The following is a 27,768-nucleotide window of genomic DNA, read 5'->3' as shown; positions in this document are numbered from 1 at the left end:
GAGAGAACTTCCATTTTGATTATGGTCCTGTCTAAATAATGTTGGAGTTTATGAACTCAAGAGGCTTCCATAGCCTTGGCAGCTCATGACAAGAGCCTCAGGTGATCACTGACGTCATAAATAAGAGTGTCAATTGTTAAATCAACAACAGGAGTCACTGTGCACTTGCTCCCCATGTAGGACCTCTGTCCTTAATGTGTGGTACTATGAGTATTAATGGTAAAACTAGTCTTCAAACAGTACCTTATACTTTGTGTCCGTGTGAGTACAAACTGTTGAAATCTTTACTTAGTATAGAGTTGATCTTCTGTATATAAAGATAATTAAAAATGAATCTTAATGAAGAATGGGATGGGAGAGGGAATAGGAGATGGGATGGTTTGTGGATAGGAGGGTGGTTATGGTGGGAAGAGCCACTGTGATCCAGAAGTTGTACTTTCAAAATTTATATTTATTAAATAAAATTTCTCTACAAAAAAAATTCACTGTGCTTTCAAGGTAGAAGCTCTGAGAACAAATGAAAATGCCCTGAACCTGGTTAACACTATGAGAAAACCAGTAGAGAAAGACATCCTTTTTTTAAAGATTTATTTTATTTATTTGAAAGAGTTACAGAGAGAAGTAGAGACAGAGAGAGGTCTACCATCTTCTGGTTCACTCCCCAGATGGCCACAACAGCTGGAGCTGCACCAATCAAAAGCCAGGGGCCAGGAGCTTCTTCTGGATTGCCCACATGGGTGCAGGGGCCCAAGGACTTGGGCCATCTTCTACTGCTATCCCAGGCCATAGCAGAGAGCTGGATCAGAAGAGGAGCAGCCAGGACTAGAACCGGCACCCATATGGGATGGCGGCATTTCAGGCCAGGGCATTAATCCGCTGCGCCACAGTGCCAGCCCCAGAGAATGACATACTTAATGGCAACCGGTTTGAATGCTTTCTGTTTAATCATGGGAATAAGGGAAAGCTGTCTGTTTTCACACTCTGTTCGACACTGTGCTGGATGTCCTAGCCACATTTTATTGGCAAGGGAAAAAAAGTCATGCAGATCACAAAGGAAGAAGTAAAATTACCTGTCTTTCCAGAGGACATGGTCATGCATGTAGAAAACCCTAAGAAAGCTCCTAGAACTAAAATTCAGTTTTAGCATGGATGCATGACAAAGTCATTGTACTGGATGGAAAAAGAATACTAAAAACCTCTGTTTATGGGACAGGCCTTGTGGTGTAGCAGGTTAAGCTTCCACTTAGAACACCCACATGTGCCTCAGAGTGCCTGGGATTGATTGCCACCACTGCTTCGGATGTGTGCCTGGGAAGCTGCAGGTGACGGCTCAAGTACTTGGGTTCGTGCTACTATATGGGAGACCTGTTTGGAACTCCTGGCTCCTGGTTTTGTCCTGGCCCAGCCCTGGCTCTTGTGGACATTTAAGGTGTGAATCAGCAGATGGAGAACGCCAACACATTTCAAGAGGAGAATAAAGTGCTTGCAATACCTGGTACTGCAACTACAGATCTGTGTGGGACACAGTGAAACCCGTCCTTTATCATACATCATACAGAAAATTATTAAAACCCCAAAACTATAAAACTTCTAAAAGAACTCATAGGAGAAAATTTGTGGTTTACTGAGTTACACAAAGATTTTGCAGTAGTGTCCCCACAAGCAGGAGCCACGGGAGGTGGCAGGAAGCTGCAGGAGGAGGGTTAGCTGCACAGAAGAGGAGGCTTCCTGGACCACTCAGGTTGGGGCAGGGATGAGTCCTGATGAATACCTGTATCTTGGGTGGCTTGGATTTTTGTTCAAATGAAGTAAGAGGTGGAGTGGTGTGAGGAATGAGATGGAGAGAGAGGGCATTGGTGGCCCAAGAATGGTGAGTTCCTGGGATACACAAGGAAAGTGGAAGAAATTTGGTTGTGGACAAGTAACATGTGCAAAGTCTCGTACTTTGCAAACCTGTGTATCACAAGATTGTCCTCCACATCTGCTTGTCAGACGGGGATATGGAACACCGTTAGTTTTAATGGCAAGGAGTTTATTTTTTAAGAAATGTTTGTGGGGCTGGCATTGTGGCAGAGTGGGTAAGCAGCCACCTATGCTGCCAACATGGGAGTGCCGGTTTGGGTTCCAGCTGCTCTGCTTCCAACCCAACTCCCTGTTAATGCACCTGGGAAGGCAGCAGATAATGGCCAAAGTACTTGGGCCCCTGCTACCCATACAGGAGACCTAGATGGAGTTCCAGGCTCCTAGCTTTGGCCTGGCCCAACACCAGCCACTTCAGCCATTTAGAGAGTGAGCCAGCCAATGGAAGATAGTTTCTGTCTCTCTCTGTCTCTACTTTTCAAATAAATTAAAAAAATATTTTTTAACTAAAAAGAAAGAAAAACAAGAGTTTGTAGCCATGAGATTAACTTGGAACTACCTGAGGTCTTGTAAAACCAACCTTAGAGTTGTTGAAATAACCATCTGAACTCACAGGCAGAAGGAATGTAATAAAAATCGAGGAGATTTTCAAAAATATAAAGACCTAAATCAGTAACCTATGATTGAAAGGTTTTCTTTCCAGTTCATCATCAAAATGTTTTACTAACGTGGTACTTTAACTTTTTAAGAAGATGCAAAATCCACCACCCTTATTACCATGCCCAAAGAACCCTGACATTTAAGAACAGGAAATAATTGTAGAAATTGTTAACAGAGGAAAACTCTGGGAACTGTTTAGTTGGGGACTCTGAGCTTGGGCTAAGCAATAACTAAAATGTCTGTTTTCTTTCTTTCCTCTTTTTTTTTTTTTTGAATTTTTGCAGCGACCCTTATGTGAGAGTGACGTTATATGACCCAATGAATGGAGTTTTTACAAGCGTGCAAACAAAAACCATTAAAAAGGTTAGATTCCATGATATTCAAAAAAACTGCAATGTCTTTTGTTTGATTGTTATGGCAAAATGTTTTAAAATTAATTATACTGTATTTATTATCTTTTAGAGTTTGAATCCAAAGTGGAATGAAGAAATACTATTCAGAGTGAGTATGCATTTTATTTTATTAAAACAAATAATGTTTCTCAATAGGTTAGATCTACAAGTTCTCACTGGTAATATTGTAAAATATGGGTATCCTCATGTTGACATGGCCTTGGAGCCATTTCTGTTATTGTGAAACATGAAAGTAAAGTACTGGGTAGGCAAAAGACGACTGTGAAACTGGAATTATTTAATTCTAACAAGCAGAACTGATTCAGAGACTATAAATAGTCTTACTCCAATTTAACAGATTTTGTTGTTTTCCTTTAAAAATGATTTAATACTGTGTCTTCCCAACTGTTATTAAATAGACTGACCAGGCAAGAGCTGATGAAGCCCTAGCAAGAAATCTGTTTCTTCTTACACTTCCTTCATTCACGTTGCTTCCCGCAAGCCTACCTCACTATACCATAAGAATAAACTGTACTCAGCATTACTCCAGGATTCCTGAGGGCTTTCAAACTGACAGGGTCTCATTGTACCTGTTTATCATCATTCTCACTGTTGTCACCATCAACACCCTACTGGCAGTGGTAGAGAGACAGAGAGAGAGAGCTTCCATCTGCTGGTTTACTTCCCACGTGGCCACAATGGCTGGTCCAAGGTGAAGCCAAGAGACAGTAACTTCATTCAGATCTCCCATGTGGGTGGCTGGCCAATCACCTGGGCCAGCTTCTGCCTTCCCAGGCACATTAGCTGGGAGCTAGATCAGAAGAAGAGCAGCTAAGGACTCAAACCAGCGCTCTGAAATGGGACGCCTGCTTCCCCAGCAATGGTTTAACCCACTGCCCCACAACACTGGCCCCTAAGAGATGTTTTTTGTTTGCTAAAAAACATTGAAAGCCATGCCTAGTTATAATATACATTTTCTATGAACCTTTTGAGAATTTCTCTGTGCATGGATTTCAAAATTTTTTTTGCTTATCTTTTAATTCATTTTCCCATGAATATTTTTTAAAGTTTTTAAAAATTTTAACTGATGCATAAAATTGTACACATTGGGGCCAGCATTTGTACTAATGGTCACGATGCCAGTTAAGATGCCGACATCCCATATCTGAGTGCTTGGGTTTCAGTCCTGGCTCCCATTGATACTTGAACCCTGGGAAGCAGAAGGTGATGGGAGAAGTGGTTGAATCCCTGCCGCCCACTTGGAAGACCTGGATTGAATTTTTAGCTCCTGGCCCAGCCTCAGTGAACCAGCAGATGGCAGCTCTCCTGAGTGCGCGCTCTCTCGCACGTTCTCTCTCTCTCTCTTATTCTCACTTTCACTCTCAAACAAAAAACTTGTACATAGTTCTGGCATCATACCAGATGAATTTTTTCCAGGAACTTTTTGTTTTGTGATTTATTTATTTATTTGAAAGGCAGAGTTACAGAGAGGCCTTCTATCAACTGGTTCTCTCCCCAAATGGCTGCAACAGCTGGAGCTGGGCTGATCCAAAGCCAGGAGCCTGGAGCTGCTTCTGGGTCGCCCACGTGCGTGCAGGGGCCCAAGCACTTGGGCCATCTTCTGTTGCTTTCCCAGGCCACAGCAGGGAGCTGGATGGAACCTGAAGCAGCTGAGACTCGAACCAGTGTCCATATAGAATGCCGGCACCGCAGGCAGTGGCTTTACCCTCTATGCCACAGTGCCGGCCCCTCCATGAACTTTTTAAAATACCTTTGTATATCAGTGATCTCCCCTTCTCCATCGGAGTAATCCCACTTGTATCCTCCGTAAAACGTGCTTGGCCTTATATTCCCCTTTAGCTGTGGACTCATTTCTCTGTTCATCCGAATAACCAGCATTTTGGGGAGAGTTGTCTGCCCCTGCCATTTCTGCTTCTTCAGTATGCTCAGTAACCCACGGTAATCTGACTCACACCCCGTCACTCCAGTGAAACTGCCCTTATTGAGGTCACCACCGAGTTCCGTGTCGCCAAGTTCATCTCATCTCATTTCACTCATGTTCTCAGCAGCTGTTGACATGGCTGACCATCCCCGTCACACCCGCCCCTCTGCAGGCCTCTATGGTGCCACATTTGATTTCAGTCAGAAAAACAGAAGCCACTCATGTGTAGTCCACACTTGAGGATTATTTTTTTTTTCACTTGTAATAAAGTGAATGAGAAGGGAAGAACTTTCTGAAGCAAAGGTCAGAGAAACTGTTGCTAAAGATCCAAACCCCACTGGGTTTCCTATTTTGTCGTTCAGAGACATTTTTCCCCCACTCTGTTCAGGAGGACATAAAAAGAACATAAATCAGTTTGGAAATTTTGGATTCTTGAAGAAATAGTATTGAGTCAGTTGAATAGTCATATGGAGAAAAATGAATTTTTACTCTTTCAACAGAATAAATTCCAGATTTGATAATGTCTGGTTCTGATTGCTTCTTTGGCACGGTATTGCTTAGGAGACAGCTTTTAAAAGTCCCAAGTGGTGAAGTTTTCATGTATTTACAATTTTATTTTACCTATTTTATTGTATTTTCTCCAAAATAATGTTTTCAATGTTTTGCAGTTTTCTGTGTACCTCTGACTTTTTTCTTTTCTCATATCATTGGTTTGCTCACATCAGGACATGTTTAGTCATAAAAATGGTGGATGTATAACTTTCTCATTCTCAGTTTTAATGGGAATGCATGCTGCATGTCTCCATCAAACATGGATAACCTTTCTTTGACCATTTTAAAGAGGTGAACAGCTATTGCTTTTTTTTATTTCAAGAATTTATGAAAAAAAGATCAAGAGATTGACAAGTCCAGTTTTAGCCATAATGCAATTAATAGGGTGTTAAGCTTAACCTTGTATACTGGATTATTGTAAACAGGTGTACTGCTGGGTTGATGGAGTACTGGGGAGATGTTGGTCCAAGGGTACAAATCTTCAGTTGCAAGATAAGTAAGTTCTCTTGAGTCTAATGCACAGCATAGCGGCTCTAATACTCTCGTTCTCAAAGCTAGTAGTACTGTTCTGTTTTCTTGAGATTTGCTAAGAGTAGATTTTAAGTTTCTTTATATGTACATACAAACATTCTCACACAAAATGGGAACTACAAGTGGTGATAGATGTGTTATTTGATTGTCATAGTCATTTCACAAAATATATGCATATCAAATCATCACATTATGCCTTGAATATGTATAAATTTTATTTGCAAGCTATGCTTCAAAAAATCTGGAAAAAGGAAGAAACATATAATAAAATAGGTTAAAGCTAAAAAGAAGCAAAAGACCATATCATGCAAAAAGTAATCAAAGCCGAAGTGGTTGTATTAATGTCAGACAAAATAGACAAGAACAGGGAAAATCACCATGGATAAAGGGGGACATAACAGTGATAAAAGGGTCAGTTTATGAAAAATCCAAAACAATGCATTTTTTAAAAATTCATTTTCTTTTTTTTATTATTGTTGTTGCTTTTATTATTATTATTATTATTTATTTGAAAGTCAGAGTTACACAGATTGAAAAGGAGAGGCAGGGAGAGAGAGAGAGAGAGAGAGAGAGAGAGGTCATCCATTCGCTGGTTCTCTCCCCAGTTTGCTGCAATGGCCGAAGCTGCGCCAAACAGATGCCAGGAGCCAGGAGCTTCTTCCAGGTCTCCCACAAGTGTGCAGGGGCCCAAGAACTTGGGCCAACTTCTACTGTTGTCTCAGGCCATAGTAGAGAGCTGAATTGAAGTGGAACAGCCAGGACATGAACCAGCACCCATATGGTATGCTGACACTGCAGGCGGTGGCTTTACCCACTACACCACAGCACCAGCCCCAAATCACTTTTTCTTTTTAAGATTTTTAAAAAATATTTAATTATTTATTTGAAAGAGTTACACAGAGAGAGAAGAGACAGAGACAGAGAGAGAGAGAGAAGTCTTCCATCTGATGGTTCACTCCGCAGTTGGCCTTAACGGTCGGAGCCGTGCCGATCCAGGATCCAGGGGCTTCCTCCAGGTTTCCCACATGGGTGCAGGGGCCCAAGGACTTGGGCCATCTTCTACTGCTTTCCCAGGCCATAGCAGAGAGCTGGACCGGAAGTGTAGCAGCCAGGTCTCGAACCGGCGCCCATATGGGATGCCAGCACTGCAGGCCAGGGCATTAACCCACTGCACCACAGTGCTGGCCCCTCTTTTTAAGATTTATTTATTTATTTGAAAGACAGAGTTACAGAGAGGTAGACACACACACACACACAGAGAGAGGTCTTCCATTCACTGGTTCACTCCCCAAATGGCCACAACGGCCAGAGCTGTGCCAATCCTATACCCGGAGCTTCTTCTGGGTCTCTCATGTGGGTGCAGAGGCCCAAGGACTTGGGCTGTCTTCTGTTGCTTTCTCAGGCACATTGGCAGGGAGCTGGGTCAGAAGTGGCACAACGAGGCTCAAACCAGCGCCCATATGGGATGCTGGCATTGCAAGTGGTAGCTTTACCCGCTACACCACAGTGCCAGCCCCTGTCAAATCACTTTTACCTAATTGATATCTGTGGACTTTCTGTGTTGCAACAGCAGAATACTGTTTTTGAATGCACAAGGGATATTTACTGAGTAATCTGGGCCAAAAGTCAAACCTTGATGATTTTGAAAGAGCAGAAATCATACAATTATGATCTGACTGTAGTGGAACTAAAATAGGAATCAAAAGGCCGGCGCCGCAGCTCTCTAGGCTAATCCTCCGCCTGCAGCGCCAGTACCCCAGGTTCTAGTCCCGGTTGGGGTGCCAAATTCTGTCCCAGTTGCTCCTCTTCCAGTTCAGCTCTCTGCTGTGGCCCGGGAAGACAGTGGAGGATGGTCCAAGTGCTTGGGCCCTGCACCCGCATGGGAGACCAGGAGAAGCACCTGGCTCCTGGCTTCGGATCAGCGCAGCGCGCCGGCCGTAGCAGCCATTTGGGGGGTGAACCAACGGAAGGGAGACCTTTCTTTCTGTCTCTCTCACTGTCTAACTCTGCCTGTCAAAAAAAAAAAAAAAAGGCATCAATAACAAAAGCTATCTGGAATATCCCCCAAATATTTAAAGTTAAACAGTACTTGCAAATAACCCATGGATCAAATAAGAATTTTCGAGGGAAATTTTAAAATATTTTAACAGAATAAAAATAAAGATACAACACCAAAATGTTTAGATTGTGGCTAACACAGTTCTTAGAGGGAAGTGCAGCATTAAATGGTTATACTAGTAAAGAAAAAAAGATCTGGAATTGTTGAGCTTCTACCTTAGGAAACTAGAAAGTAGCATTATTGGAAAACCTACAGACATTAAAAGGATAATTAGGGATACTTTGAAAAACTCTGTGCTTGTGAATTCAATAATTTAGATGAAATGGACCAATTCCTTTAATATGCATATGAAGGATCTTCAAAAAGTTCAAAGAAAATGTATATGATGAAAAAAACCATGCATGAATTTCAAATATTTTTGTACCAAAAAAAGTCCTTATCTTTTTATTCCATTTTTCTATGAACCACCAAATCACACTTAGGAAAAACTAGATTACCTAACATGGCCCTATATCTTTTTTTAAAAAGATTGAATTTGAAAGTAAACACCTTCCAACAAAGAAAATATCAGGCCAGATATTCCACTGTTGAATTTATCACAGTTTAAGAATTAAATAATGTCCAGTTCTACACAGTGAGTTCTCATAATGTCCATTCTGAAAGGGCCAGTAATTTGGCTTAACATGGATGGATGCTTTTTGCCTTTCTTGTCCACGAAGTCTCAGCCAGCACAATTACTGGGGGCTTCGAGGACGCATGACCCATGCAGATGGCAATGACCAGTTTGTCCTCCCAGGGGACCCATTTCATAGAGAGAGGGTGCATGAGTGAGCCTTGGGAGCCTGGGTCAGTGAGAGGCATCCACCACGTCACTCACCACACCATCCAGAAGCAAGCGGCCTCATAGAGTGCTGGAATGACCTACCAAAAGCAGTTGGAAGTCACATTCCTGAAGGATGGGTGCCATTGTTTGGGATAAAGTTTATTCATTAGATCAGAGCCTCGGTATGTGTCTGTCTTTCCAACAGGAAGTGCTCATGGATCCTGGACAAAGCAGTAGAAGTAGGAGTGGCTCCACTTAACCTCTGCCTGTGATACCCTGGAGGACTTTGTGCTTCTAAGCTCACAACCCTGGGCTCTGAGGATTAGAGGTTCATATTCTCAAATGGAACACGCTCTTTCCAGGGGACACAGGAAGGGTCCCAGCTGCTTCCAGACACCTTGTATCCAGGAACCAGCAGAAAATTACAACTATTACTTAGTTGAGATTGTTTGTGTGGCTTTTCTCCAGGATCTATTGGGTTTCTACAGGGACCAGACTAGAGGTTAAATGGACACGTTATAGGAACCACTTTATATCTTTTGTGTCTTCAGGGGTGACCCTGATCTCTGACATTCCCACTGGGTTGCAATATTTTCTTTATTTTTTTAAAGATTTATTTATTTATTTGAGAGGACGAGTTACAGAGAGAGGAAGTCTTCATCCACTGGTTCACTTCCAAAATGGCCACAATGGTCAGAGCTAAGCCAATCCAGAACTAGGAGCGAGGAGCGTCTTCAGAGTCTCTCATGTGGGTGCAGGGGCCCAAGCGCTTGGACCATCTTCCACTGCTTTCAGGCCATAGCAGAGAGCTGGATCGGAAGAGGAACAGCCAGCACATGAACTGGCACCCATATGGAATGCTGGCACCGCAGGCAGAGGCTTAGCTTATTACACCACAATGCCCGTCCCTTTATTTTTTTAAGCAGCCTTGTTGAAATATAATTTGTGTGACATTTAATACATTCACTTAAAGATTATAACTCAGGTGGTTTTTAATATCTTCCCAGAGTTGTATATCAATTTTAGAACATTTTCATCACTCCATAAAAAAACTCCATACTCACTAGCTGTAAGTCTCCAGTTTCCCCAGATGCCTGTACCCCTCCCCAAGCAACTGAAATTCTACCCTCTGTCATACTGTATGTGGTCTTTGTGCAGAAGGATTCTTTCATTTAGCATATTTTTCTTTTTTTCTTTCTTTTTTTTTTGATTTATTTATTTATTCATTATTTATTTATTTGAAAGTCAGAGTTACACAGAGAGAGGAGAGGCAGAGAGAGATATCTCCATCTACTGATTCACTCCCCAGTTGGCTGCAATAGCCAGAGCTGCACTGATCCAAAGCCAGGAGCCTGGAGCTTCTTCCAGGTCTCCCACACAGGTGCAGGGGCCCAAGGACTTGTGCCATCTTCTACTGCTTTTCCAGGCCATAGCAGAGAGCTGACCAGAAGTGGAGCAGCCGGATCTTGAACCGGCACTCATGTGAGATGTTAGCGCTTCAGGCAGCGGCTTTACCCACAATGCCATAGCACCAGCTCCAGTATAATGTTTTCAAGAGTCAATGTGTTGTAGTATGTATTAATAATCATTTTTTTAAAGGAGATTTTTTTTTACTTTGAAAGAGTTGGAGAGAGAGAGCACGCACTTCCATCTTCTGGTTCACTCCTGGATGGCTGCAGCCACCAGGGCTGGCCCAAGCTGAAGCCAGGAGCTAGGAGCTCCATCTGGGTCTCCCACATGGATGGCATGGGCCCAAACAGTTGGACTGTTTTTCTCTGCTTTTCCCAGGCCATTAGCAAGGAGCTTGATTGGAAGTGGAGCAACTGGGAGAGCAACCGGCACCCACATGGAAAGTTAGCATCACAGGTGACAGTGTGACTGCTTTACTGTAACACCAGCCCCAGTACTTCATTTTTAAAATTGCAAAATACTGTCCTACACATTTTATTTATCCGTGTTTCAGTTGATGGACATCTGAGTCTTTAACATTATGTAGCTATTATGAATAATGGTGCTATGAACATTTGTGAACAAGTGTTTGTGTGGGATATATATATATATTCACTTTCTTGGGTATATACATTGTAGTGGAATCGCTTGGTCATATGAAATCCAGTGGTGCTGTGCGTTCCCACCAGCAGGGTCTGAGAACTATGATTTCTCCACATTTGCTGCAGCACCTGGTATTATCTGTTTTTATTATAACTCTTCTGATGGGTATGAAGTGGTGTCTCACAGGGGCTGTGATTGGTATTTCTCTAATGGCTAATGATTTTGAGCATCTTTCTGTGTGCTTATTGGCCATTTGTGCATCTTCTTTGGAAAATTGCGTACTCACATCCTTTGCCCATTTTGCAATCAGGTTGTCATTTTATTACTAAGTTGGCATAGTTTAAATATCCTATATACCAGTCCTAATCAATTATATATTTACAGAATTTTTCTCCCATTCTCTGCATTGTCTTTTTACTTTATTGTTAATGTTCTTTGAAACACAGAAGTTTCTCATTCTGATGATAGTAAATCAAAAACAATATTGATTAGATATGATCTGTTTTCCTTTTGTTGCTAGTGCTTTTGGTATCGTATCTAATCAACACTGGTTTTGATTTACTGTCTTGACCAGGGGCTCTCTATTAGCCTTTTCATTATACTCTTCTTCCATGGGCTGTAGATCCCATGGTAAGGATTGGCGATCTCACTACCAGACATGTCAATTCCAATTTTACACTTGAGAATCAGGGAATGACCACTGGGTGGATCCAGTGCACACACAGCCAGTGTACTCACTGTCACCTGGAATTTAGCCAGTCCGTTTATTATCTGGACCCTGTATATCCTTGCTCTCCTAGCAGGGCCATGATGATGCCGTGGGTCTCCAGGCATGGACACAGATCTTGTTTCCAACATTGCTAAATAAGCCCAAGCATCATTTTCCCCTAATACATAGTTACCCAAGTGCCATAGGTTCATTTGGAGAAGGAAAGGAAGGCCCTTGCAATATACTCTTCTTGCTGTCACTTAGAGTCCTTCTTCAGCCAATGGAATCTGGATCTCAGAACCTTAAAAGGATGGGGAATGGAAGAAGCAATCATGATTTTTTTTTTATAACTAGTGCAACCATCCTTAGCCTCCTATCTTTCCATTCTTGCCTTATGATTGTAGGTGTTAGGCAGCGCTTGCGTTGGCCACCTGCCTGTTTTGGCCCTGGAGGTGCCATGCTCTGTTTTCTGCGAGTCAAGTCTACTTCACTGCCCTTCCAGCCTGGCTGATCATTACCATAAATGTTGCCCCCCTTGCTCCTGGCAGTTAAATGCCATCTCATAACTCTTGTTATTGGCAAGTGTTGGGGAGGGTCATCCCAGTCATGGTTATTAACAAGCCCAGTTCTTTGACCACCACTCCCACCATCAGTCCTGGGTTGCAGCAGGGAGGCAGTAATGAACTTGGTGATGTCACTGACTGAGCAGCAAGCTGCTGATGACTCCAGTTAATGGTGTGTCCTCTGGGCCCTTCCATGGGATACGTGTATCTGGTAGGTCTTTTGGCCTCCCATAATTGGTTCCAGCATTCCTGCTTTTCTCTGCTGTGTTGTTCCTTACCCTGCCATCTGCCAGGGCAGCTCAGGAATTCACTTGGTTGGACCATGATTCTTTTTTTTTTTTCAGCTTTCTAGGTGCCACCCTAACAGCAAGTTTGCCTCATCTCACACGGTCCTTGACAGAGTGTTAAATCCCTTGTCCTGAAAAAAAGGTGCCTCCAAGTCAATTCTTGCTCATATCATCTTACCTTTCTGCCCCTTTCATCAAGCATCCTAGTCCCAGGGGGTTCCTCTGGCGCCTACTGGTACATGCTGGCTAATTCCTGAAGCTTCTTTGAGATGCAGTTGCTTTGATCTTTTATCGGGCTCTGGGCTCCGCTCCGTTACACTAGAATTGGACACTGATCCTTACTTCAGCAGCCAGAAAAGAAGTTGGGGGCAAATCCTGAGGGATGAAGCCTTTCTTTGAGGTGAGAAGTCTCGGACTGCGCCTGCTGCCTGAGGGAGTCACTCATTACACTCTCATTACAGAGGGGCGGGTGGCTCCGTGGGCTCAGAGGATCTGGGGACCTGCAGAGCTAAAATTGTCAGGAGCGTCCACCCGGATCCTCCTGTCCCAGGTGTCAGGGTCCCAGGTTTTCCCAGCCAGGACTCGGCTGCCTTAAACACCTGCTGTGGCAGAGCATTTAAATGTTGCTGGAGCTCTGTGCCTCTGCCGTCTGCTCTGTCGGAGTCTGGTCCTCAGTTTGTCCTCTTCTCCACTCCAAGGGATACAGCCCTCTTTACTGACCACCAAAGGGGCATTCTGTCCTCATATTTAACCTCTAGCTGTTTATCAATTTCCCCTCTTCTCCCATTATCTCCCTGTAAGACATAGATAAATACAGTAATAACTAGCCTACTCCACTATCTTTGTTGGCATTATTCTGTCCATAGATTTCAAGTGCCTTAGATGTCATCCAGCCGAGGGTGTTTCCCTCCACCGGTACATTTCTGCAGGACACCATTAAAGAAATGGGGATTGGGGCCAGTGCCACGGCTCACTAGGCTAATCCTCCGCCTGTGGCGCTGGCACCCTGGGTTCTAGTCCCCGTTGGGGCACCAGGTACCAGTCCTGGTTGCTGCTCTTCCAGTCCAGCTCTCTGCTATGGCCCAGGAGGGCAGTGGAAGATGGCCCAAGTGCTTGGGTCCCTGCACCTGCATGGGAGACTGGGAGAAAGCACCCAGCTCCTGGCTTCTGATTGACGCGGCGCCAGCAGTGGCGGCCATTAGGGGAGTGAACCAATGGAAAAGGAAGACCTTTCTCTCTGTCTCTCTCTCACTGTCTATAACTCTCTCGGTCTCTCTCTCTCTGTCTAACTCTGCCTGTCAAAAAAGAAAAAAAAAAAAAGAAAAGAAAAGAAATGGGAATTGGGCCACCAGCTTGTGCCAGGGACTTTATGTGTCCCACTTTCAACCTAGGAAGGATGCTTTTCACTGGCTAGAATGTTGTGGTCTGGTCCCCAAGGCACCTACCCATCCCTCCTGTGTTGATCTGGGCCCTCTGAGAGACAGACAACAAGTTGTGATGAGACATGCAAGCGATCTGCTAAGAAAGCACCTGTGAAGGTTGACGAGGAGGAGGCCAGGGAAGAGAGGCTTCCGATCACGATGCAGGTCTGATGCCGATGCGAGGAAAGTGTTGAAAGGCGGGGTAGATGCAGCCTCCCACTGCAGCCCGTCTCTGAGAATGTCTTGTTCAGAACTCTGGGGAGTCTACAAGCAGAGGTTTGTTAGAGAAGTCCAGTGTTGGGGAGTACTGGGTAAGCTCTAGAACCTTCTGTGCTCAGTATTTGCCTACAAACAAGCAAAGGCAACTCAGCAGGTAGATGTAAAGGTACATGTTCAGCTGGGGGCTGTCAGTCAATGGACTTCTGGCAGCAGGTTCTCTGGAAAGAGAGCCAGAGAAATCCAAGTGGATGAATATTGTCATTTTTAGAGCAGTCACTAACAGATTAAACTAGAACAGTATGTGTAGAAATGCAATTAAGGAAATAAAATGGAATACCAAGAAATACTCATTAGTAAAAAAAAAAAAAAAAGGAAATGAGGAATAAAGGCAATTGAAAAGAAACAGAGGGCCGGTGCCGTGGCTCACTAGGCTAATCCTCTGCCTTGCGGCGCCGGCACACCGGGTTCTAGTCCCGGTCGGGGCGCCGGATTCTGTCCCGGTTGCCCCTCTTCCAGGCCAGCTCTCTGCTATGGCCCGGGAGTGCAGTGGAGGATGGCCCAAGTGCTTGGGCCCTGCACCCCATGGGAGACCAGGGTAAGCACCTGGCTCCTGCCTTAGGATCAGCGTGGTGCACTGGCCGCAGCACACCAGCTGCGGCGGCCATTGGAGGGTGAACCAACGGCAAAGGAAGACCTTTCTCTCTGTCTCTCTCACTGTCCACTCTGCCTGTCCAAAAAAAAAAAAAACCAGAAAATGATTGTCAAAAAAACAAGCGTTTTATGACAGAATAATACCGATCATTAATTACCAAAAACAAACAAACAAACAAACAAAAAAACATGATTTAACTATATGTGTTTCCAGGAGTGTGGAAACTAAAAGGATAGAAAAAGATATACAATGCAAACAGCTGAGGAGGAGTGTTAATAGTTATATTAACAGTAGCTGAAGTAGGCTTCAGGACAGTCAGAGATATAGGGACATTTCATGATCAGAAAAAGGTTCGTTCATCAAGAAGACATACACCTTAAATGTTCATTCACTCAGTAACAGGACTTTGATACTAGAAACAAAAATTGAGAGAACTAAATACAGAAATAAACAAGTGCACAGTAATTGAAGATATTATCGCTCCTTTCTCAGTAACTGAAAAAAACATCAGGAAGTACATACTTGATTTGAACAACACTGTCAATCATGTTTAGAATGCTATGGCTAATACCTGAAGAATATACAATTGTTTTATATGCCCATGCCCCTGGGACACTGACCAAGATAGATCATACTGGGTTATACAATTAGTTCTCTGGTCATAACAGATTTAAATTATAATTCAGTAACATGCAAATGCATATGGAAAGTCTTCAGATGTTTAGAAATTAAGCAACATGATTTAAAATAATCCATGGATCAAAAATAAATCATGAAATAAATTAGAAAACAATTTGATTAATAAAGTAAAACATAACAAAACATGGATGAAGCTAATTCAGTGCTCAAAGAGAAAATTATATCTTTAAATACCTGCATATTAACAAAGATTTAAAACCAGTGCTATAAACCTCCACCTTAATCCTTAAAAAGGAAGGCAATAAGAAAGGAGTTTAATGAAATAGAAAATGAACAAAAAGTAGAAAAAAGAAATGAAGCTGGGGCCAGCATTGTGGTGTAGCGGGTAAAGCTGCTGCCTGGGATGTCAGCATCTCATTTGGGCACCAGTTCAAATCTCAGCTGCTCCACTTTCAATCCAGCTTCCTGCTAATGGCCTGGGAAAAGCAGTGGAAGATGGCCCTTGTGCTTGGGCCCCTGCACCCACATTGGAGACGCTGGTGAAGCTCCTGGCTCCTGGCTTTGGCCTGGCCCAGCCCCAGCAGCTGTGACCATGTGGGCAGTGAACCCTCAGATGGAAGACCTCTCTCTTTTTGTCTTTCCTTCTCTGGAACTCCTTCAAATAAAAATTAATAAATGGGGGCTGGCGCTGTGACATAGTGGGTAAAGCTACCGCCTCCAGTGCCGGCATACCATATGGGTGCCAGTTCAAGTTCCGGATGCTTCACTTCTGATCCAGCTCTCTGCTATGGCCTGGGAAAGCAGTGGAAGATGACCCAAATCCTTGGCCCCCTGCACCTACATGGGAGACCCAGAAGAAGCTCTAGGCTCCTGGCTTCAGATAGGCACAGCTCCAGCCGTTGCGGCCAATTGGGGAGTGAACTAGCACATGGAAGACCTCTCTCTGTCTCTCTCTGCCTCTCCTTCTCTTTATGTGTAGCACTGACTTTCAAATAAATAACTAAATCTTTAAAAAAATAAATAAATGTTTAAAACAAGAAAAAAAAAGTTAATAAAGTTGGTAGACTAAAGCCAGCCCATATAAAAGTGAAAGAGAACAGGCAGGCAGTTTGTACAGTAGGAAAGACACTGCATGGGTCACCTGCATCCCATTTCAGTCCTTGAATTCGAGTCCTGGCTCCACTTCTGATCCAGCTTCCTGCTAATGTACACCTTGGGAGGCAGCACATGATGACTCAAGTACCTGGGTCCCTGGTTCCCACATGGGAGACCTGGATTGAGTTCTGGGCTCCTGGCTTCCACCTGTTCCAGCTCCTATTGCAGGAATTCAGGAAGTAAACCAGCGAATGGAAGGTATCTCTCCCTCTTTCTCTCTCTGCTTATTAAATAATAAAATTAATGAAAAAAATTAGAAAGAGCTCAACTAACCACTGTTAGAAATGAGAGGAGGGAATATCATACAGACGTTAAGGTAATATTGGAAACAACTTTGTGCCGTTGATTTTAATGACTTAATTAAAATGGACAAATTCTTTAAGAGTCACATTCTGCCAAAACTTTTATGAGTAGACACTGAAAGCAGGGATGTCTGTTGGAATTGAAACTATAATTAAAAAGTTTAAATTGCAAGTTTAAATCTTTCTGCTATTGCGGATGCTGTTGCTCGAGTGTTAGAATGCTTACTCTGGGCCCACGCCGTGGCTCAACAGGCTAATCCTCCGCCTTGCGGCGCCGGCACACCGGGTTTTAGTCCTGGCCGGGACGCCGGATTCTGTCCCATTGCCTCTCTTCCAGGCCAGCTCTCTGCTATGGCCCGGGAGTGCAGTGGAGGATGGCCCAAGTGCTTGGGCCCTGCACCCGCATGGGAGACCAGGGTAAGCACCTGGCTCCTGCCTTGGGATCAGCGTGGTGCGCCGGCCACAGCACGCCGGCCGCGGCGGCCATTGGAGGGTGAACCAACAGCAAAGGAGGACCTTTCTCTCTGTCTCTCTCTCTCACTGTCCACTCTGCCTGTCAAAAATTAAAAAAAAAAAAAAAAGAATGCTTACTCTGCTTGAGGAAAGCAACCTTGAGTTGACGCTGATGCTGCCACTGAATTTCCACTGAGTGCATTTACAATATGCAGCAGACTCTGTGATGTTGGTGAAGTGTTTGTCTGTTTACAGTTTGTTCTCTCACCTCTGAGCTTTCTCTGAGTGGGAGCAGAGTATGCTGTCCCAAATAGCCACCTTAGCAGAAGGATTGTGTTGGACTCCGCAGGTGCATTCTCCCCTATGTTTCCATACTACTAGTCACTTGAAGACTGTATTTAAAAAAACAAACAAATGAACAAACAAGAAATCCACTTGAAAGACCTGCTTGGCTTTGTCCAGAATCTTTATCTCGGGGTTAACACTGGGGACTTGTTAATGCCAACTCAGGTAAATGGTACCTTCTAATTGATTGCTGTGTCAGGTGTTGGGGAAACTGGCCCGTTTTAAATTTACCTTGTGTTGTGCATAACTCTGTTCTGGGGAACTCTGTTCATCATGGAGTGCAAATGATGGCCTCCTGTAAGCATTGTGTAGGAATCCCAAACGCTGTTTCCTTTCTTTAGAGAGCACACAAGCCTCTGAGGCTAACCTTCCATTCCAACTCTGTTATCTGAATCCCAGTGCGTGTAGCTAGAAATCAAAATTGTGTGATTTTTTTAATTCAAAAAAAGAAAATGCTTTAAAGTCCATACTACTTGTGAATTAGAAATGTAACCACAGAAATAAGAAGACCATTTAAAGAAACAAATTAGCCAGTGTATTGGGATATAGTTGATATAGAGCTGATGAGTTTAAACATGTATCTGTGAAACCATCACCACATCCAAAGTATTAAATGTCCCCATGCCTCCTGCCTGCCCCTACTTTTCTGGGAGGTCATAAGTATATAACTTGAAAGCTACCATTTTAACAATCTTTTTGGCATGCAGTAGGCACCAGACATTCTAGAAGTTATCCTATGTCAGACGCTTGGGCCCAATGAATAACCCCATTTCCATCTCTGTGCACCCCTTGAACCTACCATTCTGCCCCTGCTGCTATGAGTTTGACTATTTTAGGTACTTTATGTAAGTGTCATTGTGTAGTATTTGTGTTTCTGAGGTTGGCTTATTGCACTTAGAACAATGTCCTCAAGGTTCATTTGTGTTGTCACAAACAACACTTGGTTGAAGCTGAATAGCCATTCACTGTATGTATGTGCCGCATTTTCTTTATTTTTCCTTCAGTGGACATTTAGGCTGTTTCCAGGTCTTAGCTGCTAAGAATAATCCTGCAGTGAATGCTAGAGTTCAGCTATCTTTTTGATTTAGTGATTTATTGTCTCCAGATACATACCCAGAAGTGGGATTACTAGATTATCTGGAAGTTCTATTTTTTAATTTTTTGAGAAACCTATGTAGAGGTTATATTTTACATTCCATCAGTACTGCAAATGTGTCCAATTTTGTGCACATCCTTGTCGGCATTTCTCATCTCTTCTTTGTTTTTTTAATAATAGCTTTCCTAGGGGCTAGTGCTGTGGCATAGCAAGTAAAGCTGCTGCCTGCAATACCAGCATCCCATATGGACACCAGTTTGAGTCCTAGCTGCTCCACTTCTGATCCAGCTCTCTGCTAATATACCCGGAAAAGCACCATAAAATTGCCTAAGTACTTGGGTTCCTGCCCCCACTGGGAGACCTAGATAAAGCTCCTAGCTCCTGACTTCAGCCTGGATCAGGCCTGGCTGTTGTGGCCATTTAAGGAGTGAACCAGCAGGTAGAAGATACCTCTGTCTCTGTCTTTCTCTCTCTCTTTCTGTCTTTGCCTCTCCATCTCTGTAACTTTGCCTTTCAAATAAATAAAATAAATCTTTAAATGATAATAATAATAGTTATCCTAGTGGTTAGTTATTATTACTAAGTTATATATACTTATTAGCTGTCTCATGGTTTTGGTTTATATTTTCCTGATGATTATAGTGATTTTTTTTTAATTCATTTTACTCATTTGAAAGAGCCACAGAGAGAGGGAGGGAGAGACAAAGAGAGAAATCGTCCATCTGCTGGTTCATTCCCCAAATGGCTGCAACAGCCAGGGCTGGGCCAGACCAAAGCCAGGAGCCAGGAGATTTCTCCAGGTCTCCCACGTGGGTACAGGGGCCCAAGTACCTGAGCCATCTTCTGCTGCTTTCCCAGGCATGCCAGTAAGGAGCTGGATCAGAAGTGGAGCAGCCAGGACTCGAACCAGCCCATAAGGTATGCCATCATTGCAGTTGGTGGCTTAACTTAACCACTACACCATCACACTGGCCGTGATTACAGTGATTTTAAGCTTTTTCATGTATCTGTGGCCTCTTCATTTTCTTTGGAGAAATATATAGTCAATTTTTAAAATTGGTTATTTGTTTTTTTTTGACAGGCAGAGTTAGTGAGAGAGAGACAGAGAGAAAGGTCTTCCTTTTTTGTTGGTCTGCCCCCCTAATGGCCGCTACAGCTGGTGCTGCGCTGATCCGAAGCCAGGAGCCAGGTGCTTCCTCCTGGTCTCCTATGCGGGTGTAGGGCCCAAGGACCTGGGCCATCCTCCACTGCCTTCCTGGGCCACAGCAGAGAGCTGGACTGGAAGAGGAGCAACCGGGACTAGAATTCCAGTGCCCATGTGGGATGCTGGTGCCGCAGGCGGAGGATTAGCCAAGTGAGCTGCGGCACTGGCCTAAATTGGTTATTAAGTGGTTCTTACTGAGTTGTAGGAGTTCCTCCTGTATTTTGGAGATTGTGTAAGATGCCTTTCCCTGTTGTGTATGCCTGGTACCTTTGTTTTTTTTTTTTTTTAATTATTGGGTTTTTTTTTTTTTTAAGATTTATTTATTTACTTGAAAGAGTTAAACAGAGAGAAGGAGAGGCAGAGAGAGAGAGAGGTCTTCTATCCGCTGGTTCACTCTCCAGTTGGCCTCAACGGCCGGAGCTGCACTGATCCAAAGGCAGGAGCCAGCAGCTTCTTCCGGGTCTCCCACACAGGTGCAGGGGTCCAAGGATTTGAGCCATCTTCTACTGCTTTTCCAGGCCATTCCAGGGAGCTGGATTGAAAGTGGAGCAGCTGAGATGCAAACTGGCGCCCATATGGGATGCCGGCACTGCTTGGTACCTTTGTTGAAGACCAATTCACTGTAGATTGTGGGTTTATTGCATGGCTATTTCTTCTAATCCCTTGGTCTCTGTCTTTATGCCTAAAGCATACTGTTTTTAATTATTGTAGCTTTTGAAATCAGGAAGTATAAGGCTCCCACTGTGTTCTTTCTCAAGGGTCTTTGGTAGTTTAGTTCAGGATCATTTATAGTTCCATATGAATTTTAGCATTGTTTTTTCTATTTCTGTAAATTAAAAAAAGCCATTGGAGTTTGACAGGGATAAGCCTTGAATCTGCAGATTGCTTTGGGCAGAATGGACATTTTAGCAATATTAAGTCCTTCCAATCCATAAACACAGGATGTCTGCCCATTTATTTGTGCCTTGAAAAAAGGCCATTTATGTTGGATGAATAAGGCTTGGGACTCTACTCTCTCTTAGTCTTTTATTTTACTATCCTTCCACTATTACCAAGTGTTCTAGCTAGAATTTATTCTGGGACTATAGGCTGCATGTGTGTTTCAGTCTGAAATTTTGTAAATTTATTATGAAGATAACTAGATAAATTTGTGGGGCTCAGTGCTAGTTCATCACAGCTAGAAGAGCTGAAACACATGATAATGTAATGCTTTCTTACAGAGACATTATCCTGTGTGTTCCTTTATTTTCCTTTTTGTCATTTATATCATGATTTACACATAGCCCATAAAATTTACAACTGAATGTGTCCAAAATGTCTGTTGGGATACTATATTATAGTAAAAACTTGGTTGATGGGCATTCAGCCAATGGAAATTGTGGTCAGAAGTTGAAGGGACCTTTTATATCTTTGAGAAAACAGGAAGTTCGGAGAAAGTTTTCATGGAGAACTGTTATTGGTATGTTAAAAAAACGGAAAACTCCACATTGAAGTCAGTGTTCAGTAGCAAATCACAATAAAACCTACAGTTACAGCTGCTCAGATGAGACCAGGCAGGCAAGTTTACAAGAGGGAGAAATGTCCAACACATCAGGTACAGTGTAGGTATTCTGTATTCTGTGCGTAAACATTGTATATGCACATCTCAAAGAGAGCTCCACACCAATTCCGGTATTCCCATGGTGCTCTGTTTATGTCTTCTGCATGCATACTCATTAGATTTCCATAATGTATACAACTACATGTGTATTTTTCTAATACATTATAGAGGTAACTTGTTTATAATATCTGTTATAAGAAATAAAAAGCAGCCATAATTTCATCTCCGTAAAACCACAGCTGTTTTGTGTCATCTTCTAGCATGTTTTCCTATATATTTTTATTCCTATGTTTGTGCTCTAGTAAATCCACACCCAGATTGTGCTGTGATATTTTCCCTTATGTATTTCTGCTGCACCTTGCTAAAGCTTATTGAGATGGCAACAGTCCCTGCTTTCAATGACACTTATTATCTGGTGTAGACACTTTGAACAACTGACTTAAAATAATCCCCAGTGCACTCAGTGGTATGAAAAGGGAAGCGGAGTATTGAGTCAGTATGAGGGGCTCACTTAGCCTTAGGGGTGTAGGGAGAGCCCGTGCGAGGAAGTTTATCATCCAGGATGTTTGCAGGTTCAAATCCTAAGTGCAATAGCAACTCAGACTGGTGCACACAAAAGCCACCTTTATTATTGCCAAGGACAGGAAGCCTGGAGGAAGGTGGGTGCCTATGTTAGCTGAAGGAAGTCATGCCTGACCCAGCTGTTCTGGGGGTCCCTTGGTGCTCTCTACCTTGATCACAGGATGTTGACAGCAGTTCCAAATGCCATACCCTCACATGACAATGTCCAGGGACAGAATTGGGAGAGTTCTGCCCCCTACCCAGTGTCTCTTTCCAAAAGAAGAACCTTTTCATAAAAGGCCCCCAGGAGACTATGTCTCTTCCCTCTTGGTCCAGACTTGTGTCATGTGCCTATTTCTAACCCACTTGTTGCTCAGGAGAATGGAATTGCTATCTGTGAGACAGGGGGAGCAAGTCAGCTCTCGTGGGTAAATGGCTTTCTGTCCCTGATGCAAGGTGTCTTCCTATATTTGAATAAAATCAGAATTCAGTGAGCTGGAAAGAAGGGGGAGGCACTCCATCAGAGCACTAAGTGAATTATGGTGGAGCTTTGTTTGGGATTTTGAAATTATTTGGATTTTGGAATATTTGCATATACATATGCATATGTATACAATATACATATACTTGGGATGGGACCCAAGTCTAAACATGACATTCATTTATAATTCATATACACCTTACTACATATACCCTGAAGGTAAGTTGATACAATATTTCTATTGGGCCTGCATTATGACTACAATGTGTCACATGATGCCAGGTATGGGATCTTCCAATTGTAACATCATCTCAGCACTCAAAGTTTCAGATGTTGGAGCATATCAGATTTCACTTTTTGGATTAGCAATGCTCAGCCTATACATCCACATAATGAAATCCTAATCAATTGTTTTTAAAAAGATCTATATGCATTGATAGAACATTAGTTTGAGAATATGTTAAATGAAGGAACAAAGGACATGGGATGTAGAATGCCTCTATGTGAAAACAAAACCTCGGCCGGCGCCGTGGCTCAATAGGCTAATCCTCCACCTTGCGGCGCCGGCACACCGGATTCTAGTCCCGGTCTGGGTGCCGGATTCTGTCCCGGTTGCCCCTCTTCCAGGCCAGCTCTCTGCTATGGCCCGGGAGTGCAGTGGAGGATGGCCCAAGTGCTTGGGCCCTGCACCCCATGGGAGACCAGGATAAGCACCTGGCTCCTGGCTTCGGATCAGCACGGTGTGCCGGCCGCAACGCGCCTACCGTGGCGGCCATTGGAGGGTGAACCAACGGCAAAAGAAGACCTTTCTCTCTGTCTGTCTCTCTCACTGTCCACTCTGCCTGTCAAAAAGAAAAAAAAAAAAAAAGAAAACAAAACCTCAAAAACTGCTCACTTATATACTGGTATTTGTAGAATATACTTTAAGAAGAACCTAAAAAATTGCTTACCACAGAGTTTTTGATCTGGAGGTGGACAAGAATAAAAGGGAGATTTATAATTCACTGTACAACCTTTTCCACTATATGCGTTTTCCCCCCATGGCCTTGTATCTATAATTTTCATAAAATTTGTTAATAGAAATAACTGAGCACTGGCACTGTGGTGCTGCCTGCAGTGCCAGGATCCCATATGAGCGCCGGTTTGAGCCCTGGCTGTTCCACTTCTGATCCAGCTCCTTGCTAATGCACATGGGAAGGCAGCAGAGGATGATTCAAGTGCTTGTGCTCTGTGCTCACATTGGAGACTGGGATGAAGGTTGTGGCTCCGGGCTCCTAGCTTTGGCCTGGCCCAAACCTGGCTATTGTAGCCATTTGGGGAATGAACCATCAGATGGAAGACCTCTCTCTCTCTCTCTCTCTCTCTCTCTCTCTCTTTGTTTCTCTCAGCCTCTCCCTCTCTCTCTAACTCTGCCTTTCAAATAAATACTCTTAAAAAAAGGGGGGGGGGGGCGGCCCTGTAACACAGCAGGTAAAGTCACTGCCTACATTGCCAACATTCCATATGAGCGCCAGTTCGAGTCCCGGCTGCTCCCCTTCTGATCCAACTCCCTGCTAATGTGCCTGAGAAAGCAGTAGAAAATGGCCCAAGTCCTTGGGCCCCTGGCTTCAGATAGGCTCAGTTCTGGCTGTTGTGGCCATTTGGGGAGTGAATCAACAGATGGAAGACTTTTCTGTATCTTTCTCTGCCTCTCTGTAATTCTAACTTTCAAATAAATAAATAAATCTTTTTTAAAAAAAGTAATGAACTCTCTGTATACAGAAACAAAGTATAAAGACTTAAACGTAAATAAAAATGCCAAACTACTTTATATACATATATATGTGTATGTGTATATATATATGTGTGTGTGTGTATATGCAATGCTTTATGCTTGTAAAAATACTTAATTTAAATGTTTACACAATTTTTATTGAAATTTTACATACAACAGTATCCACACAAAAACTGTGCACAGATATTCTTAGCTGCATTATTCAAAATAGCCAGGAAGCAGAAACACCCCACATGTCCATCAGCAGATGAACAAAATGAGGTGAATGCACACAATGAAGTATTACTCGTGCTTCAAAAGGAAAGAGCTGACACACAACATCATGGATGGAAAATATACTTTAGCAACACAAAAGAATATGGTTACAAAAAACAGATGACTCCATTTATGTCAAGTGGCCAGAATAGGGAACTCTGTGGAGAGAGAGAAGAGAGGAATGGCTGCCTGGGGTGGGAAGGTTGGGACATGAGGAAGGTCTGCTGAGAGGCACGGGGTTTCTTTTGGGGGCAGTGCATATGTTCTAAAATGGGGTAATGATCAGACAGTCTATGAAAAACCATTGAATTATATAACTTTAAGGGGTCAACTGAAAGGTATGTGAACTATATCTCAATAAAGCTATTTTTAAAGATGTTCCTACATTGTTTCTTCATACAGCTCCTGGCGGAATTTCCAGTAACATTGCTTCAGGTTATTTCTGAATACAGCAGAATTATACACTTACCAGTACCTTCATAGTTTTTTTAAAATTGGGTACTGTAGCAAATTTTTTATATCTTTAAAAGTTTAAAACTTATTTTCATTTTGTTTAAAAGACAGAAAGAAACAGATGGAACGAGATCTACCATATACTGGTTCACTCCCAAAATTATTTTTTTAAAAGATTTATTTATTTATTTGAAAGGCAGAGTTACAGAGAAGCACACAGAAAGAGGTCTTCCATCTGCTGGTTCACTCCCCCAATGGCTGCCAACTGCTGGAGCTGTGCAGATCCAAAGCCAGGAGCCCGTAGCCCCCTCCAGGTCTCCCATGTGGGTGCAAGGACCCAAGGACTTGGGCCATCTTCTGCTGCTTTCCTAGGCCATAACAGAGAGCTGGATCAGAAGTGGAGCAGCCAGACCCGAACCCACACCCATGTGGGATGCCGGCACTGCAGGTGGTGCCCCCCGTCCCCAAAATCTTAAAGTATCCAGATGTGGGCCAGATCAAAGCCAGAAGCCTAGAACTGAATTCATGTCTCCCACATGGGTGTCAGGGACCCAAATACTTGAGCCACCCTCTGTAGCCTCCCAGGGTGAGCATTAGCAGGAAGTTGGATTGGAAACAGGAGCTGGGACTCCAGCCAGGCATTCCAGTATGGGATGTGGGCATCTTAACTGCTGTGCCAAATACCCATCCCCTGCTCTACTCTTTTACGTGTTTATAGACTTACATTCTTACTTTTTTTTTTCAAATATCTCATCACTGCTATTTTTATTTTTTTTTCTTTTGCCTTTCCTTTCAGTATTACTATGAACTCTTTTTTTCTGTGACCATAGCTTTAGTTTTTGAGAGACACATAGACAAATTTCTATCCACTGATGCACTTCCAAATGTCCACAATGGCCAGAGCTAAGCCAGGCTGAAACCAGGAGCCAGGAATTCAAGCCATATAAATGGCAGGGACTCAACTCGAATAGGCACCATCACCTGCTCCTCCTAGGGTATCCTTTAGCAGGAAGCTGGAATTGGGAGCCAGAGTTGGAAATCAAACTCAGGTACTATGATATGGGATGTGGCCCCCTAAGCTGAACACCTACCCATACTTTTACTTCTAATAATTTTTAAGTCTAATCAAAGAATTCATCCCTAGTTTTAAAATCAGAGAAAAGACTAACAGTGAAAATAAACAGATTCTGGAACTCCATCCTCTCTCCTCTTTCTGCTTCCTGGAAAGAACCACCTTGCAATGTTTCTGTTAATTGTTCTGGTCATTTCTCCCATACTGAGGAATGGCTCATACATGTGTGTCCCAATTGATTTCCAGCTGTGATAGTTAAATAAATGGAGCCAACTTAGGTTTGGTCTTCACAGAATTCTAGGTTGAATAGTGTGTTTCCTCAGAAACTTGAAGGCTTCTCTTGATCATCTTTTAGCATTGCGTTGCTATTGAAAATTATGACTTACATTTGTCTTATCACTCTAAAATTTGATAATTAGCTGTATCCTACTATTTTACAATTTCACAGTGATACCACATGTACAATATTAGAAATCCTTTGCGTTGAGCTTTTGATGAGCATTTCAACTTAAAGACTTCAGCTTTGCAAGTTTTCTGTGTGAATAATTTCTCTAATGATTTTCTACCATCTGTGTAATCATTTGGGCATTCCAACTGGTTGGATGCTGGGTCACCTAGACTGATTATTCCCCATCAGAATGCCTCCTGTGCACCCCAGAATCAGAAAATGATTTGAAGTGATGACTTTCTCACATCTTCCAGCGATGATCTTAGCCAGTGCCATTCCAGAGACATAGGAGATAAATTAATAGGTGACATACAGTGAACATCTTAGGGTAGGGATCACCAAATGTTTTTCTTGAAGGGCCAGTCAGTAATTATTTTAGATGTTGTGGGCCAGGAGGCAAAATTAAGGCTTTTGTGTTGGTGTTTAATGTACCTTCTGAAAATTGTAAAGACATTATCTCATGGGCTATACAAACAAAACAACTCAAAAAACAGGGTAGGCTCCTGGCTGGATTTTGCCTGCTGGTCATAGTTTTCCCAACTTATGTCTTAGGGCATTCGAGGTTCATCCTTGTGCTGAATCTGTTCAGAAATTCCTTTTTTCATTTTCTCCAATACTCTTCCTTCAACTTAGCTTTTTGTTCCGCATTTTGGGAGATTTCTGTGAACTTACCTTAACCTCCTTCCATTTGAGTTCAGTGGTCATTTTTAGTTACAGCATCTCTTCCTGGTTCTCCAGTCACTCCCTTTCTGCACTACTCTATTATTATTTTATGGATGCAAGACTTACAATCTTACAATTTCTCAGACTGCTATTTACAGTTTTAACATTGGTTTCTTCTGTTCTCCAAATTGTCTCTTTTTCTCTAGGGGACAGTTTGTATGTAAGTCCATGCTCTCTGGTAATCTAGTTTTTGATGAAAAATTGATAAAGTAGAGATACCATCTATTACTTCTGTGCATAAAATGCTCCTATGTTCAACACGTAAATATTTTATTTTTGTTACCATTTTTATTTGATGTCTTGAAATAGATGTTTACATTTTTGTTAAATCCCTACCTGAAATCAAGTGCAAAGAGGAAAAGAAATCCTCATCATGTTGTCTGTGTGTGTGTGTGCGTGTGCACGCGCTTGTGTACCCAAGGAAAATGTCTGAGACAGTTTCTGGTTGGGGTTGCCCCATTGAGTCACCACTGTGTTCCTTGGGT

The 27,768-nt window shown here is 42.9% G+C and overlaps 1 protein-coding gene across 1 annotated transcript in view; it reads left to right on the top strand.

The window, feature by feature from the left end:
- The window catches only part of NEDD4 (NEDD4 E3 ubiquitin protein ligase), a 151,418-nt gene that overhangs the window by 20,438 nt on the left and 103,212 nt on the right, over positions 1–27,768 (top strand). The window contains exons 3-4 of the mRNA XM_062205969.1: positions 2,805–2,883; positions 2,983–3,021. Coding sequence (XP_062061953.1) covers positions 2,805–2,883; positions 2,983–3,021 — 118 coding nt within the window. The remainder of the gene's footprint in view (positions 1–2,804; positions 2,884–2,982; positions 3,022–27,768) is intronic.

This window comes from Lepus europaeus, chromosome 11 (genome assembly GCF_033115175.1).
Source record: "Lepus europaeus isolate LE1 chromosome 11, mLepTim1.pri, whole genome shotgun sequence".
In the NCBI taxonomy this organism is placed as follows: Eukaryota; Metazoa; Chordata; class Mammalia; order Lagomorpha; family Leporidae; genus Lepus; species Lepus europaeus.
This window is presented reverse-complemented; position numbering and strand designations above follow the sequence as displayed.